This window comes from Polistes canadensis, unplaced genomic scaffold (assembly GCF_001313835.1).
Source record: "Polistes canadensis isolate GaletaPanama2010 unplaced genomic scaffold, ASM131383v1 scaffold_8, whole genome shotgun sequence".
In the NCBI taxonomy this organism is placed as follows: domain Eukaryota; kingdom Metazoa; phylum Arthropoda; class Insecta; order Hymenoptera; family Vespidae; genus Polistes; species Polistes canadensis.
Window position 1 is genome coordinate 964,224 of NW_014569555.1, and position 13,782 is coordinate 978,005.

At 31.2% G+C, this 13,782-nt stretch overlaps 3 protein-coding genes and 1 long non-coding RNA gene across 4 annotated transcripts in view; 2 read left to right on the plus strand and 2 right to left on the minus strand.

The window, feature by feature from the left end:
• Positions 1-69: 69 nt before the first annotated feature.
• On the minus strand, positions 70-1,403 carry LOC106791549. Its single transcript, XR_001382194.1, has 2 exons — positions 789-1,403; positions 70-221 (listed from the first exon to the last, which is right to left on the minus strand). It is a non-coding gene; the product is annotated as an uncharacterized LOC106791549 (long non-coding RNA).
• Positions 621-1,899, plus strand: LOC106791538 (intraflagellar transport protein 20 homolog). Its single transcript, XM_014757226.1, has 3 exons — positions 621-790; positions 1,502-1,656; positions 1,727-1,899. Exons 1-3 carry the CDS (start codon positions 667-669, stop codon positions 1,838-1,840), a joined length of 393 nt encoding a protein of 130 aa, XP_014612712.1. The 5' UTR covers positions 621-666; the 3' UTR covers positions 1,841-1,899.
• Positions 1,900-2,217: 318 nt separating this feature from the next.
• LOC106792012 (probable protein phosphatase CG10417) lies at positions 2,218-7,979 on the minus strand. Its single transcript, XM_014758106.1, has 6 exons — positions 7,570-7,979; positions 6,169-6,448; positions 5,247-6,003; positions 4,959-5,094; positions 4,407-4,862; positions 2,218-4,328 (listed from the first exon to the last, which is right to left on the minus strand). The coding sequence occupies exons 1-6, from the start codon at positions 7,678-7,680 to the stop codon at positions 4,083-4,085; spliced, it is 1,986 nt and encodes a 661-aa protein (XP_014613592.1). The 5' UTR covers positions 7,681-7,979; the 3' UTR covers positions 2,218-4,082.
• A 1,665-nt stretch (positions 7,980-9,644) lies between these two features.
• The window catches only part of LOC106791895 (heparan sulfate glucosamine 3-O-sulfotransferase 1), a 65,184-nt gene continuing 61,046 nt past the window's right edge, over positions 9,645-13,782 (plus strand). The window contains exon 1 of the mRNA XM_014757897.1: positions 9,645-10,432. The gene's annotated coding sequence lies outside the window, so the exon portion shown is untranslated. The remainder of the gene's footprint in view (positions 10,433-13,782) is intronic.

Consider the following 13,782-nt stretch of genomic DNA (forward strand, 5'->3'; position numbering starts at 1 on the left):
ATATGAGGAGTATATGATATATACTTTGATAGTATATATATATATATAGTATAATTATATATTGTAATATAGAATTTTATATAACTATATTTAATTTTTAATGTATAAACATATGTGTGCCTTCAGAAATGCATTATACATATATTTTAAAAAGTAATCATTTAAGGCGTTCAAATAGAGGAAAATCTCCAAGGTTTGTTGTTAAATCCAGCGATGATCACCTGTAACAAGAAGAAAACTATATTAATCATACAATCAAGTGATAGAATAGCCTGAAATATAAATCGTCCAATTGGCAGATGTAATTTTTAATTGAATTCTTTATTTACTTTTATCAAATCTCTATTTACCGTTACAATAAAATTAAATTAAATTTAAACGCGTGATTTTACATTAAAAAATATAATTAATTAAGAAACAGAAAAAGTACAAATATTATAATAAGTTACTAATAAAAACAATATAACAAATATAACAAATAAAACAAATACTTTTAAACTATACGTTATATACAAAAGAAAAAAAAAGCGTCAATAAAGAAAATATATATATATCTATGTAAATAGATCACCATTGACAACCCAGCGCGAAAACAAAAATTAACGCATGCGTATCGAAGGTAAAAAAGATAATATTAGTTTGTTTTGTTTGTTGTTGAATAGAAGTATGGCTGATTCGTTGACGAAGTATGGCCTTTATATAGATGATTTAAGTAAAATTTGTATCTTAGAACCGGAAGTAGCTAATCAAACGAATAAATTAAAGGAGGAATGTCAAAATTTCATTACCAGTAAGTCAGTCAGTCGTTGTTGATCTTGTTCAGCAATGATATTGATTGAGAAGATTCTTTTATGCACACTTTCCAACATTATGATTCGTTTTTCCTTTCTTTTACATAGATCCTTTCATTTAAGCACATAGTTTTTTGCACTCCTCGAATGAAAATATCGTAGATTTTGGAATCCACTTTATTCTGACTCGAATTTTCTTTTGATTTTAACTTTTTGGTTATCTGTTCACTACCATAACACGTCTTTCGATCAAGAATTGTCATGCATGCTCTACGGTATGACGGTACAGTACGGTACGAAAGAAAGAAAACGAAATTCCCAAGAACGTTTTTGTTTTCTTCTTTACTTTCTTTTTTATTTTTTTATTTTCTAATTAGAAATCCATTAAAATTAAGACGAGAGAATTCTCATTTTACGCCAGTGCGTTACATGTGCACATTTTGATGTTTAAATCTTTTTTTTTTTTTTTTTTTATTTTATCGATTAATAAAATAAACAAAATTAATAGAAGAGAATAGATATTTCTTCAAGTTATTTCGAAGACTGTACCGTCATTTTTATCATTCTCGTTTACCTAAAATATATTTTATTTTTTTTTGTAATTTATATACAATTTATTTATTTGCAAACCAAAAAATTATAAGTAATCGAACGTCATTTATTTTTCTTTTTTATTTTTGAAATTCATTCGTTCGCCATTTTTTAAATAGGAATTGTGGACTTTCAAAAGAATTGTAACAAATTCATCGATCTGATGGACAACTGGGCGAACGAGGTTGAAAAAGAAAAAATGCGGACGATTGGCGCGCGAAATTTGTTGCGTTCGGTTGAAAAGCAAAGAGACGCGCAGAAACAACAAATACAGGTTGTTATTGACAATCCTTGCTTTTTTTTTCTTTTTCTTATTAATTAATTAAATGAAAACAAAATTTCAGGCATTGATTATGGAGAAATCAATGGAATTAGAACGTTTGAAAATTCAATATGACTCGTTGAAAAAAATTGAAATGGAACAGCTGGAAACGATTGAGCATTTAACAGTCAATTAAAATTCATCACAAAACAAAAATAATAATAATAATAATAATAATAATAATAATAATAATAATAATAATAATCGCAACTGTAATTGAATATTTTGTAATAGAGGGAAAGAGTGTTGAAAAAAAAAACAATAATAATAATAATAATAATAATGCTAATAATAATAATAATTAAGTTATAGACTAATCGAATGAACATATATTATGAATCAGAATATTACTATTTTGTACATAAGTTTGAGTCGAAGTTTGTAGCTTAAAAGAATTCATGAAGGGGGTTTGGGGGTGTTGAAGGGTTGAGGGTGGTAGGGTGGGGGTGTACGAGAGAACCCTTCTTAATAAGAATAATAATGGTGTCAAGAGTTACACAGTACACATATCGGTTAAGTTGACAAACCCCTGAATTGAAAAGGCACATCAGTTTTATTTTTTTGAATCGATACTCTGGAGACTCGTACACGAGTATCGTTATAAAAATCTACAAACAGTTTGTCAAACCGTATTGACAATTTCATTGAGAATATTCTACGACACGAGAGAATCATCGAGTTATTATATTTGTTTTTTTTTTTTTTTCTTTTTCTTTTTTCTAGCAGCGATTACAGTTTTAGGCACCATAACAACGTTTTGTGCTTTTGCATTTTTTTTTTGTTTTGTTTTAATTAGGTCTTTCGTTCCACATATTGTTTTTTTTTTTTTTTCTTATTTGTTTCTTTCGATAAAATCAATGAACGTAATCGAATTGATACAGTTAAATGGGAGCGACATATATTTACATTTTGTTGTCGAGAAATGATTGTTTCTTACTTCTTATTTTCTATCGTACAATAATTATATGTCACAAGTGATGAATGCTCGCACACGAGATGCCCTTATGCAGTATAATATAGTATAGTATAGTATATTATATTATACATAAGTTTTCAGATTGATCTTTTCTCTATGTAAGTAAATATATCGAATACTATCGATGAAAAATTTCAATTATCCATCGTATTAGTTTCTACATAAAAGAGGAGCGTTCGAATTCATTGACAAAAGTGCGATGGCACTTTCGAAGTAACGTAACGTGAGATTACTATTTATTTATTATTATTATTATTATTATTATTATTATTAATATCATTATTATTATTATTAATATTATTATTATTACGTTTTTTTTCTTTTTTTTTTTCTGTTAACAATATCATCAATACAAAAAACCATAGAACGATAACATCTGATAAGCGGACGTTTTAATTCTGCAATGAAAGTTTTTTTTTTATGCTCAAAGATTATGCCCGTTCAACCATTGTACCCCAGGGATTCAAAAATAAACTTTATTTTGTAAAGATAAGAAACGGTGTCTGTTTGTGTACTTGTGTTTATGTTGAGTATTGCGTGTGTGAGTGTTTATATATATGTGTATGTATAGTGTTTTGAATTATTACAAATATAAATCCTATACCCTAAATTTTATAAATATGTACAATTACATATACTTACTATATTATAAGTAGGCTAACAACTTAAAGAGCATATTTCGTCAAATTAATGGAGCAAATGAGATGATAAGCGATTAACTTTACTTAGAAAGTTAAATTAAATAATTAAAAAAAAAAAGAAGTGAGAGAGAGAGAGTGAGAGTGAGAGTGAGAGAGAGAGAAAAAAAGATTTAAATAAATCAACCATAACTTTGGAAATTAGATGTATGATTGCAATTTTCATATTTTGATTATTGTTTTAACGAAAATTATGTTTTAAGATTTATACTTCATTTATATATAATTTACGATGTGTATTAACTTTTTAAAGAAATTTGACCGAATCTGTGACTTTTAGAAAGTAGCATTTTAACATTTTTGTGTTTTCTATCTGATTTACTAAAAATAAAGAGAAAAGAAATAAATAAAAGTACAAGAAAAATTCTTGTATTCTCCTTTTCAGACATGAATGCACATATACTTCCGATCGTTATATTTTGTAAATAAAACGTAAAAAAGAAAGAAGCAACGTATCATCTTCATGTGCTCCAATATCTTTCAGTCTATAACCAACAGCCACCATACTAACACACTCTCTTCCTTCATCACACATTTATGTAGTAACTAATCGTTACTGTACGTTAATGATTATACACTCATCTTCAATGAACAGTTTTTTACAATGCAGTACATTGTTTGGAAATGAATTTCACATTCATCCATCTGCTCTTGGAAAGAAGAGGAGATCAGCAGTTTATAAAATCAATGTTTTAGTTGATAATTTAAATAGCTGCTTCTGTTTTAAGACGTTTGCAAGATTGCATTCTATTTTCCTCGGTAGAGCAATCGTTGCTCTCTTTATTAGGGCTAGAAGGTGACAATGGTCTTTTATCTTTTACACAAACTTCGGCTATTGTTGCGTTCGTTGCATTCGAGGATGGTGGTTTAAATCGTACGATCACTGCTGTCATATTATCACATCCTGTACCATCGCCGAAAGTATCCGGTGCGAGACAATGATCAAATAACTGTAATACAAAAGATCAAAGAAATCATTAGAATACATATAATAAAATAAGAAATATTATTAAATGTAAATCAATTACCTCTTCGCAAATTTTAGAAATGTTATCATACTTTTCGGTTAAACGCGTTTTGATAAATTGTACAACACCCTGGCTCGACATAAAATTCCAAATACCGTCGCAAGCCAATATCATGAATTCATCCCTTTCTGGTTCAATGGTAATATGCCTTACATCTGGAAGCGCAGATATCATTTGTTCTTGTGGTAGTAAAACTGTATTTCTTTTGTATGAATGATCTCCAAGTGCTCTCGAAAGATTAAGGCCACCGTTCACTCTGCCGTCTAACGAAACTTTTCCACCAGCCTTTATAATACGTTCCATTTCTGGCTCGTCTTCTGGTTTATGATCTAAACTGAGTTCAAGAGCTTGACCATCCCTACACAAAACGCATCGAGAATCTCCTGCATTAGCTACGTATAATTCGTTTCCTTTGAGTATGGCGACAACTGCTGTACATCCACTATCGGCACCTGGCTATATAAGAAAAATAAGAGATACAATAAGTATTTTATTTTCTCTTACAAAATTTATTCTCTTATCAAAACAATGATACTTTGCGAACTATATTACCTCTTCCAAATTTAGTACAGAGTCTTCATCATCTTCGTCCTCATCTTCATCCTCATCTTCGTCTTCATCCTCATCTTCATTATCTTCGTCTTCGTCGCTTTCATCTTCATCAACATCTTCTGTATCATCTTCATCACTGAAATTTTATTATGCTTTAATCTTTACTTTTTACAATATTTGTTTATTTATTTTATTTTTTGTACAATATAACTTTTAATTTTATTCATGTGACAGTTTTCATTACAGTTAAATAGTAGTTTAGTACCAGACGCGAACAAGTTATTATACCTTTCAAGGGCTCCATCAAATGTTTCATCATTTTCATCATCATCATCATCACCTTCCAACTCATCATCTTTTCTCTTTAAAAAACTTTGGTAAAGCTCGCTTGATTGAACTCTTCTTCGACCACTGCTACTTATTCTTTCCTGCTGTCCAGCATCTCCATTTTCTACGGGTGTACAAGAACTGCTTGATACATTGTCACCCCCTCCTTTACTACTATCCGCACCTTCTATTCTTTTTGATTTTGCTCCATTTAATTCAACTTCGTTTGTAACTGTTACCGAACATGCCGACTTTCCAGGACTGGATACTTTTTCTTTGACATCTTCTGAACTATCCGGCATGTCAGCAGATTTAGCAGTTTCTATATCAGCAGTAGACACTACAGGTACAGATGCATGCATATTTCCATTACTAGTGGTAGAGTCAAGAACTTGCTCTGCTTCGTTACTCCCAGATGATTCTTTCTTTTTCATTGTGACTGACATAGAGGAACGACATGGTTGGCTAGAGCTACTAACATCGGCTTCATTTGTATTCCATGCAGATGATGAAGATGAACAACCAGCACCAGATGACGAACAACTAGCTTTATCCTTTCCTTTTCTTACCATTACATATGGACGCGCGAGTTTGGTAGATTTCTCATTTGCCAAATGATTAGCCTGAAGATTCCATATCTCTGACTGATAACTTGCTATAACTTGATCTACCGGCATTGCAGCTTCTAAATGTAGATCGCTAATATTTTCTTCTTCATCTATGCGTAAGACAATAGGCGGTGAAGATAATCTTATTAAATATTTCTTCGTATAATTAAATAATTGCAATAGAGTATTTCTCAGAAGATACAAGAGGAGCAACATTACGTATATAAAAGTATAACCTGACATAATAAAAATACTTAGTGCAATAAAAAACGCACCAGTGTCGTTAAATTCATCCTCTTCACAACCTGGAGGTGATGGATTTGCAAGTTCTTTAAGAACAGTAACTACTTCAGGCTGTGCTAGTGTAGCATCGAAACCCAAAAAGGCATCAATCAATGCTTGCCTAATATCACCTTTTTTATATGCTTCTGTTTCTTTAATAAAATTGGGAAGATTACGAGCGCAATATGTTGCTACCTCATGTCCACCATGGCCATCGTATACAGCGAATAAGGAAACATCTTTGTCAAACTCTATGCAACAGTTGTGGGCATCCTACGAGTAAATAAATAAACCATATCAATTTGCATTTTATCTTTTGAATAAAGCTTTAAACGACTTATGTTTGTATAACATATTTTTCTTATACTCTTGCATAGAATATGCTGACACAGTTTAATAGGAAAAATATCAGACATATTGCATATAATAATAATAATAGGTTATGAACCATTTGTTTATCCATTGTAAACTAAACCAAATAAATATATGAAATTTAATGAAACAGAGTGGTAACCAAAATGTTTCCAACACAAGTACATCAAGGATCTGATAAAAAGCAAATATAGAAACCAAAATGCAGGGCTCTGAAAATTATTTCTGAAAACATAAGCTGATGTATAGGCATATATAAAAAATGTATATATATATATACATATATAATATAATTGTATATATATATATATACATACATATACATACAATATATATATATATATATGTATAATAATAATTAAAAAAATAATTGTGATATACAATAATGGATTAAAGCATACATTCACCACACACATACACATACACACACAACTAACACACACATACACCAAGAAACATAAATAAAATCAATATACAGAAAAAGGAGGGAAAGGAAAGAAAATGAAAAGTAAAAAACGCAAAGTAGTGAATGTGCAATTCGATGATTTGAAAATATATAACATGCACAAAACTCATTAGAATAATATCCGAATATATATGAAATGCGGGCTACGTTTATAATCAGAAAGTCAGAGAGAGAGAGAGACAGAGAGAGAGAGAGAGAGAAAGATATACATACGAGTATGTTAAACTTATATTTAAATCTAAAAAAGCTATATACACACATATACATAAATACATACATATATATCTATATATATATATATATATATGTGTGTATAAGTTGTATATCGATAAATAAAATTTGAAAAGTTAACGGCATCAAGAATAATAGTATATAGTATATTTGGATGATAAATCATCACCGGTGTTGTACCGGTCGGTAGAATTAATGATAGTTCCTTAACCGAAATCATTCTAATATAATAATGAAGTAAAAGTATGAAAGTAACGGTGCAACTGCAACAGCCCGTTCTCAACGGGTTCTTTAGAATTCTTTAGAGAGTTCTCTTTTCCCTTACCTCTTGACTGATACGCCAACCTTGCATGGAACTCGCACCGAACGCTACATTTTTTCCAACTTTGTCGGAGGAAATCTTCTTGGTAATAGGTTTCGCTAAATATGCTCCCATCTTATATAAAAAAAAAACACACACGCACACGCTCGCAGGGAGGGAAGAAAAAAAACGGAGGCGATAAGTCGTCGTTCCTGCTTTTTTCCGTTAGTATAGTACTATAGTATATATTCCCGTATGTATATGTAATATGTGTATGTGTGTTATGTTATATGTATATATAAATGTATATATGCGTGTGCGAATGGTATATCAGGGGCACAACTAGCCTGGCCTGGCCTGGCAGAGAAAATACCGTATTCACAAGCACGGCGTACAGTCGTTAACTAGCCCCCCATGACCGGTTTGCCTTTCTGTTTTCGATAAGTCATGTGGCGCCGCCTAGAACATACTTTTTCTCTCTTATGTTAGTACAGAGGTGTGATGCGGTTTCGCGCCAAAATTTTGACGGTATTTCGAATCAGCGATTGATTTCTTCCAGCTAGTATCCTATACGTCGATTTAATAATAATAATTATTATTATTATTACGAATTCGAATAAATCTTTTGAATTAAGGTTTGGTCGATAATAATTTATCTCTTGGATTCGATTATTATGTTAGTACTAAAAAAAGGGGAATAAAAACTAAAAAGAAATGTTTCTATAAACGTCCGTTTTGCGTGCCAAAAAAAGAAACTAGAATGTATTAATCAAATAGATAGAAAGGGAAACAGGAGAATCGTCAAATCATGTCGCACGATAAATCTTAGATTCTGCTAAACGTTTTATTATTATTATTTTTGATACGAAGAAAGATAGCGTCTATTCTAGTTAGAAATAAAAAGATAGAGGTCAATACGCAGATTGCGTTTTGACTTGACGTTGTTGTGTTAGGTGTAACAATCGTAGATATTGTATATTCGTATTATATTGATTTGTCATTAAGTTCCTATCTTCCTTTCTGTTTGTAGCCAGCTAGCTAGCTAGCTAGCGCATGAATACAGACAACAGAATCGTCAGATATATAGAAGAAATGTCGTCATATTTCTAACGACGCATGTCTCTTTCTTTCTTTTTTTCTCTTGCAGAAACGTATGCTGCGTTTACGCACGGTGTCGCTACCGCGTCATGTGTGATCACGTGTTTCGCAATGCATTTTGGTGGGAGGATTGGTGTAAACGGCCGCCACTGATGTGAGAGAAAGAGATACAGTAAGAACGAGAGAGGGAGAGAGGAAGAGAGAAGGATGAAATGCTGGTGGCGCTGTATTTCATCGTCTAACGCGTGTTGGCTACCGCTTATCGATTCGTATCCTCGTTGAAAAACGAACTCGCTTCTGATTGGTTGAAACGTTGTAGCGCGCGTCACTTCTCCCGCGTATCGATGTTAAATGTACATCGAATGTGGACGCAAGTGTATTACTCTCGGATTGTTAAGAAATCATATTTCCGTTATAAAATAAAATCTTCGAGGAAATCATATCAATTTCAGCGGTTAATCCTTTACAAAATCTATATGATATTATGTTGAAATTCCTCTTCGAAATTATCTTAGGTTACATCCAATCCAAAAGTAATTCGATATGGTAAGAAATTTTATTTTTGAAAACTCATTACTTTAAAAAATAATTCAAATATAATAAACGTATAAAAAACGTGTATTTATACATACGCGTAAATATATAAAATGATATATCATTTTTCATGATGTTTTATTCGTTAAACATAATGGACGATTACGATTGGTCGAATTATTTTGAATATCGCCGTATTAATAGTTTTATTTATCTTTTTGCTATTATAAAGTAACAAGTAAACATTTCGAGTATAATCGTTCAAGTTTATTAAATCGAAAGAACAATAAGAAATGCGGTAAGAAAGAGAGAAGAAAAAAGAATGTGTCATTTTTCGTATTTCTTTGGTATAAGGAAAAATGTGAATGCGCATGTGCACAAATAGAGAAGTGGCGTTGCGCGGGCCTCGTCTGTGATAGCTGGTTGTTGGTAGTGGGACGGTGCAGTGAGCGGAAAAGGTGGGAGTGAGAGTGATGGTAAGACGAAGAGGTGCATGCTCCGAGGTGTCGCGCGGTCGACGGAGGAGTGGTGGGGATGTTACTCCGCGCGACAAATGGATCCCGCGGCAGTACGTTGGCGTAGCTCGAGCGGCTCGGAGCTGGTCGGTCCGGTATTAAATTCGTCCTTCGGTCCTTGACCCACGACAAGGCTTATCATCGCGCTAATAGCAAACCAGGCCGTGTTTTAAATAAGAGATTTATCATCTCTCAGTGTGGTACGAGATTGTTTAAGTGTCACGAGGGTGGTGTTGAACGTTTGTTGACAAAATTTTTCCTTCCTTTTATTTTTATTTCTTTTTATACTCTCATCTTCATCAGAGTGAGTTCAACCCTTTGAGAAAAGCAGGTTCTCGTACATAACCTCATCGATGTTCTTCTCTCGCTACCCCTTGTCCGAGGAGTTGAACACTCGAGTTACGATGTTCTCCATTGATTTTTTACATTTACGAATTTTTCTTTTATTCTTTTGTTATTATCAGTGAAATAATATTGAACATTGAAGTTAAACCAAGTGTGTATAAACGAAGGTGGTGGAAAAGGAAGAAGAAGAAAAAAAAGAAGAAGAAGAAGAAGAAGATATTAGCATTAGAACCACCACTACAATTACCATACCTGTTATCTCATTTGTATTGATACACCATCGTCTTCGTCATTATCACCGTTATCATCGTCATAACTAGAAGCGCAAGAAAAGCATACATCGTGTGTGTCCACGGCCTAGTGACCTGACCTTGAGTCGGCCCGACCAGGTACAGGTACGTGTTTACTACTTACGTACATAGCTCCAAGGTATTCTTCTCTTTTTGTTATTTATGTGCATATGTATATATTTTTTTTTTCTCGACGAAAACGAAAGAGAAAGAAGAAGATTGAAAATTATTCTTTTCTTTTTTTCGAATCTCTTAGATTCGAAGGTTAGAAAAAATAAATGATAGCTCGTTTTTCGATAACGTTGTCGTATTGAATGTCACACTGCTCTTGTGTAAGAAGAGACTTTTAATATCTCTTTGTATTTTCAAGGTCGAGGAAAATGTTCTATCACCTATATATATATATATATATATATATGTTTAAATTATCTATGTCTATCGCGTATCTAAATACGTGAAATGCAAGTAGATAATTTCATTTTCCTAAGTTTCTTTTTATTTTAATTTTTTTTTCAAGGACAACAACGTGAACGTAATATTTGATTTAAATTATAATATATCACGATCGTATTATTTCTATTTCGTACTTTATAAAAAGAATTTTATCGTTATTTATTAGTATCATTATTATTTGTTAATTTAAAAATCGTTTTTTTATACATTTTACCATTTTTATTATTGAGTTGTTGTATTGTTTTATTTCATTATTGTGACCGTTTAATAATCTGTTTCTCGGCGCCTCTTTATGTTTGAGTTTTCTACTTAAGTCAGCTTGCGCCTGACTTGACGTGGGGTTTAACTACTGACCAGTAGAAAAACGTTTTCTAACATTATTTACGAAACATCGCCATAGTTGTGACGGCGCCAAACAAATGTTACCTTTCTTTTCCTCTTCGGTTTTTGCTAATACTCTCTTTAAGAACTTCCAACTAAATGGAGGAAAATGTTTTTAACAATGTCGGATAGAAGTAAAAGACAAATGGATTCGGGTCTTGTTTTGTATATTTTTTCAAATCTTATTTTATTTTATTTTTTGATTTTGTTTTTAAAATTTCCATCCCTCGGAATTGTAAATTATTATATCCGCCTTTTTATTTCCTATAACTTTTCATCGTTCCCCTCTTTCACCTGCCCCCGTATACATATTTCATTGGAAATCGACATGCGAACGGAAGCTATACAGAAATTAGGTTAAGTTTATCTAATATTTTGTTATTACGAATGGATATGTCGTCCTAGCATTTTTTTTACATATTTTATTTGCTTATATATTTAATGATTAAGGAATATTGTTATATATGCGTGTGCATATAATGCAGATTTACAACGACAAATTTGAAAGAAAAGTTGTCTTCGAAATATTTTCGATGTCTAGGATAGCAAACATTTTATTTTTCCTTTATCTTTCGAAGCTATTTCGCGTTAACAAAATGTCCAATCTTTTTTACAGTGGAAAAAGAAGAACAAATTTTAACATATATTTTGTTAATATGTACTAATAATTATGAAAATGGATTAAATCAACAAAAAAAAAACAATTTTATTTTATGATTTACTTGTAGATAAAAATGATTCGTATTATAAAATCAATTTGTTTAATTGTAGAGCTTATTAGTTTATTTTCAAAATTATTGGCATACATATAATACGAGGGTGTGTTGAAAAGTTTCAAAATTATGTGGAAAAAAACAAAATTGAGTTTTTATATTAGATTGAAAACTTTTCGATCAAGTAACAAATATGTTATGTCCTTGTATTATTTTAATGTTTCGATTTAAGTGATAAAAATTACATTAGAAATGATAGTCGTATCGTAAATGTATCCTCAAAGGAAAAGATGGTCGGATCTGTTGGTTGTTTTTTAAATTCTTGCAAGTGAGGTCGATATCCAAGACTCGTTTGGCTGACTACTGTCTACTACTACGGCTTACACGTGGAAAAACAAACGTTGAAATTCACTTTATTAGCGCCGTAGGAGCCCCAGTTGTAATTAGAAAGCCCTGGGACAACGACAACGACAACGACAACGACAACGACGACGAGAAAGAGGTGGAGGTGGTGGTGGAAAAGGAAGAGGAAGAGGAAGAAGAGTTTCTCCATTCCTTTTACTCTTTTCCTCGAGTTTTCTTTTGTTTTCGACTTATTACGTAAGAAAACTCGACGCTGAGATAAGGCTGGTAGTAGTTCGAGTAAATATTAAGCAGACAAGAAAGATATTTCCTGGTTAGTATCCCGTACACAAATATTTTTTCACGGTGTGTTTTTACTAGGAAATATGTTTATTATTTAATTGAATACCTAAAATTATTTAGAAAAATTGATATTTAGGATATAATATTATATATATATATACTATATTATATAATATTTGTAATAAATTAATATTAATTTTTTTTTTTTTATTTCTTTAATGTGTCTCAAACTGAAACAAGAATAAAATTATGATTTATAAAAGTATTACATTTAGAAATTGTGAAATACATGGTGGATCGAGCAATCTTTACTGATTTTACAAATTAATTCGACTAAATTTGGTTTTTCTTTTTTCCCCACAGATTGTAAAATTACAATTTTAGGAATCGTTTTGATTCGTCTACTAATTTTTAACTCATCCTGTTTTTTTAATAGATTAATTTTTCCTTTCGTATTCGAAATTGTTATGACAATAATACAAAATTACGATTTAATTCGAGATAAAAAAAAGTCGAAATACTTACGAATAAATTCTTTCTTCTTTTTTTCGCGCTCGACGAAAATAAAATTTTCATTTTGCAAACAGGTTACACCGAATTAAATCAATTCTATGTTAGTAATAATAATTTTTATTTCGACTGTATTTGAAGGATCGATTGTTATTGAGTACCATTTGAGATCGACGTAGTAATACAATTATTGCGACCTGAATTTATTTAATAATTTTTTATTACCTTTCGTTTATTTCGATGTTTTGTAAGAAAAGTTCCAACAAAAAAATATAGAATCTATACCTATATGACAAAATTAAAACGAAGAGAGAGAGAGAGAGAGAGAGAGAGAAAAAAAATAGAACGAGTTGCTAGCTTCGTTGAATTTCGTTCGAACTAATATGATTATAAGCTAAACAAAACAAATATTCACATAGATAGATAGATAGATAGATAGATAGATCGATGGATAGATGGATGGATAGAACGATAGATAGAAAAAAGAAATGAGAATTGAAATTGCGACCAGTCGAAAACGCGTGACTCTTTGACCTTTGCGTCTATCGGTCATTTCTCCCTTCGTTTTCCTATTCTTTTTCTTCCTTTTTTAAAAAAATATTTTTTTGTTTTTCATTTATTTTACTCTTGTATATAGATTTTATAATTTTATAGGGCGAACAAAAAGTTCCTAGATAGGTCAAAAGTCAATAGATTATTTGAAAGAGCGATCGCTTTTTTTCTTGTTTTTTTTTTTTTTTTTTTTTTTTTTTT

Coding starts and splice junctions, on each gene's coding strand:
- LOC106791538 (XM_014757226.1), top strand. CDS start 667: ATGGCTGATTCGTTGACGAAGTATGGCCTTTATATAGATGATTTAAGT. Junction 791..1,501: donor ATGTCAAAATTTCATTACCA/GTAAGTCAGTCA, acceptor TTTTTTAAATAG/GAATTGTGGACTTTCAAAAG. Junction 1,657..1,726: donor CGCAGAAACAACAAATACAG/GTTGTTATTGAC, acceptor ACAAAATTTCAG/GCATTGATTATGGAGAAATC.
- LOC106792012 (XM_014758106.1), bottom strand. CDS start 7,680: ATGGGAGCATATTTAGCGAAACCTATTACCAAGAAGATTTCCTCCGAC. Junction 6,449..7,569: donor GTTGGCGTATCAGTCAAGAG/GTAAGGGAAAAG, acceptor ATTTACTCGTAG/GATGCCCACAACTGTTGCAT. Junction 4,329..4,406: donor TTTCTAAAATTTGCGAAGAG/GTAATTGATTTA, acceptor TTTGTATTACAG/TTATTTGATCATTGTCTCGC.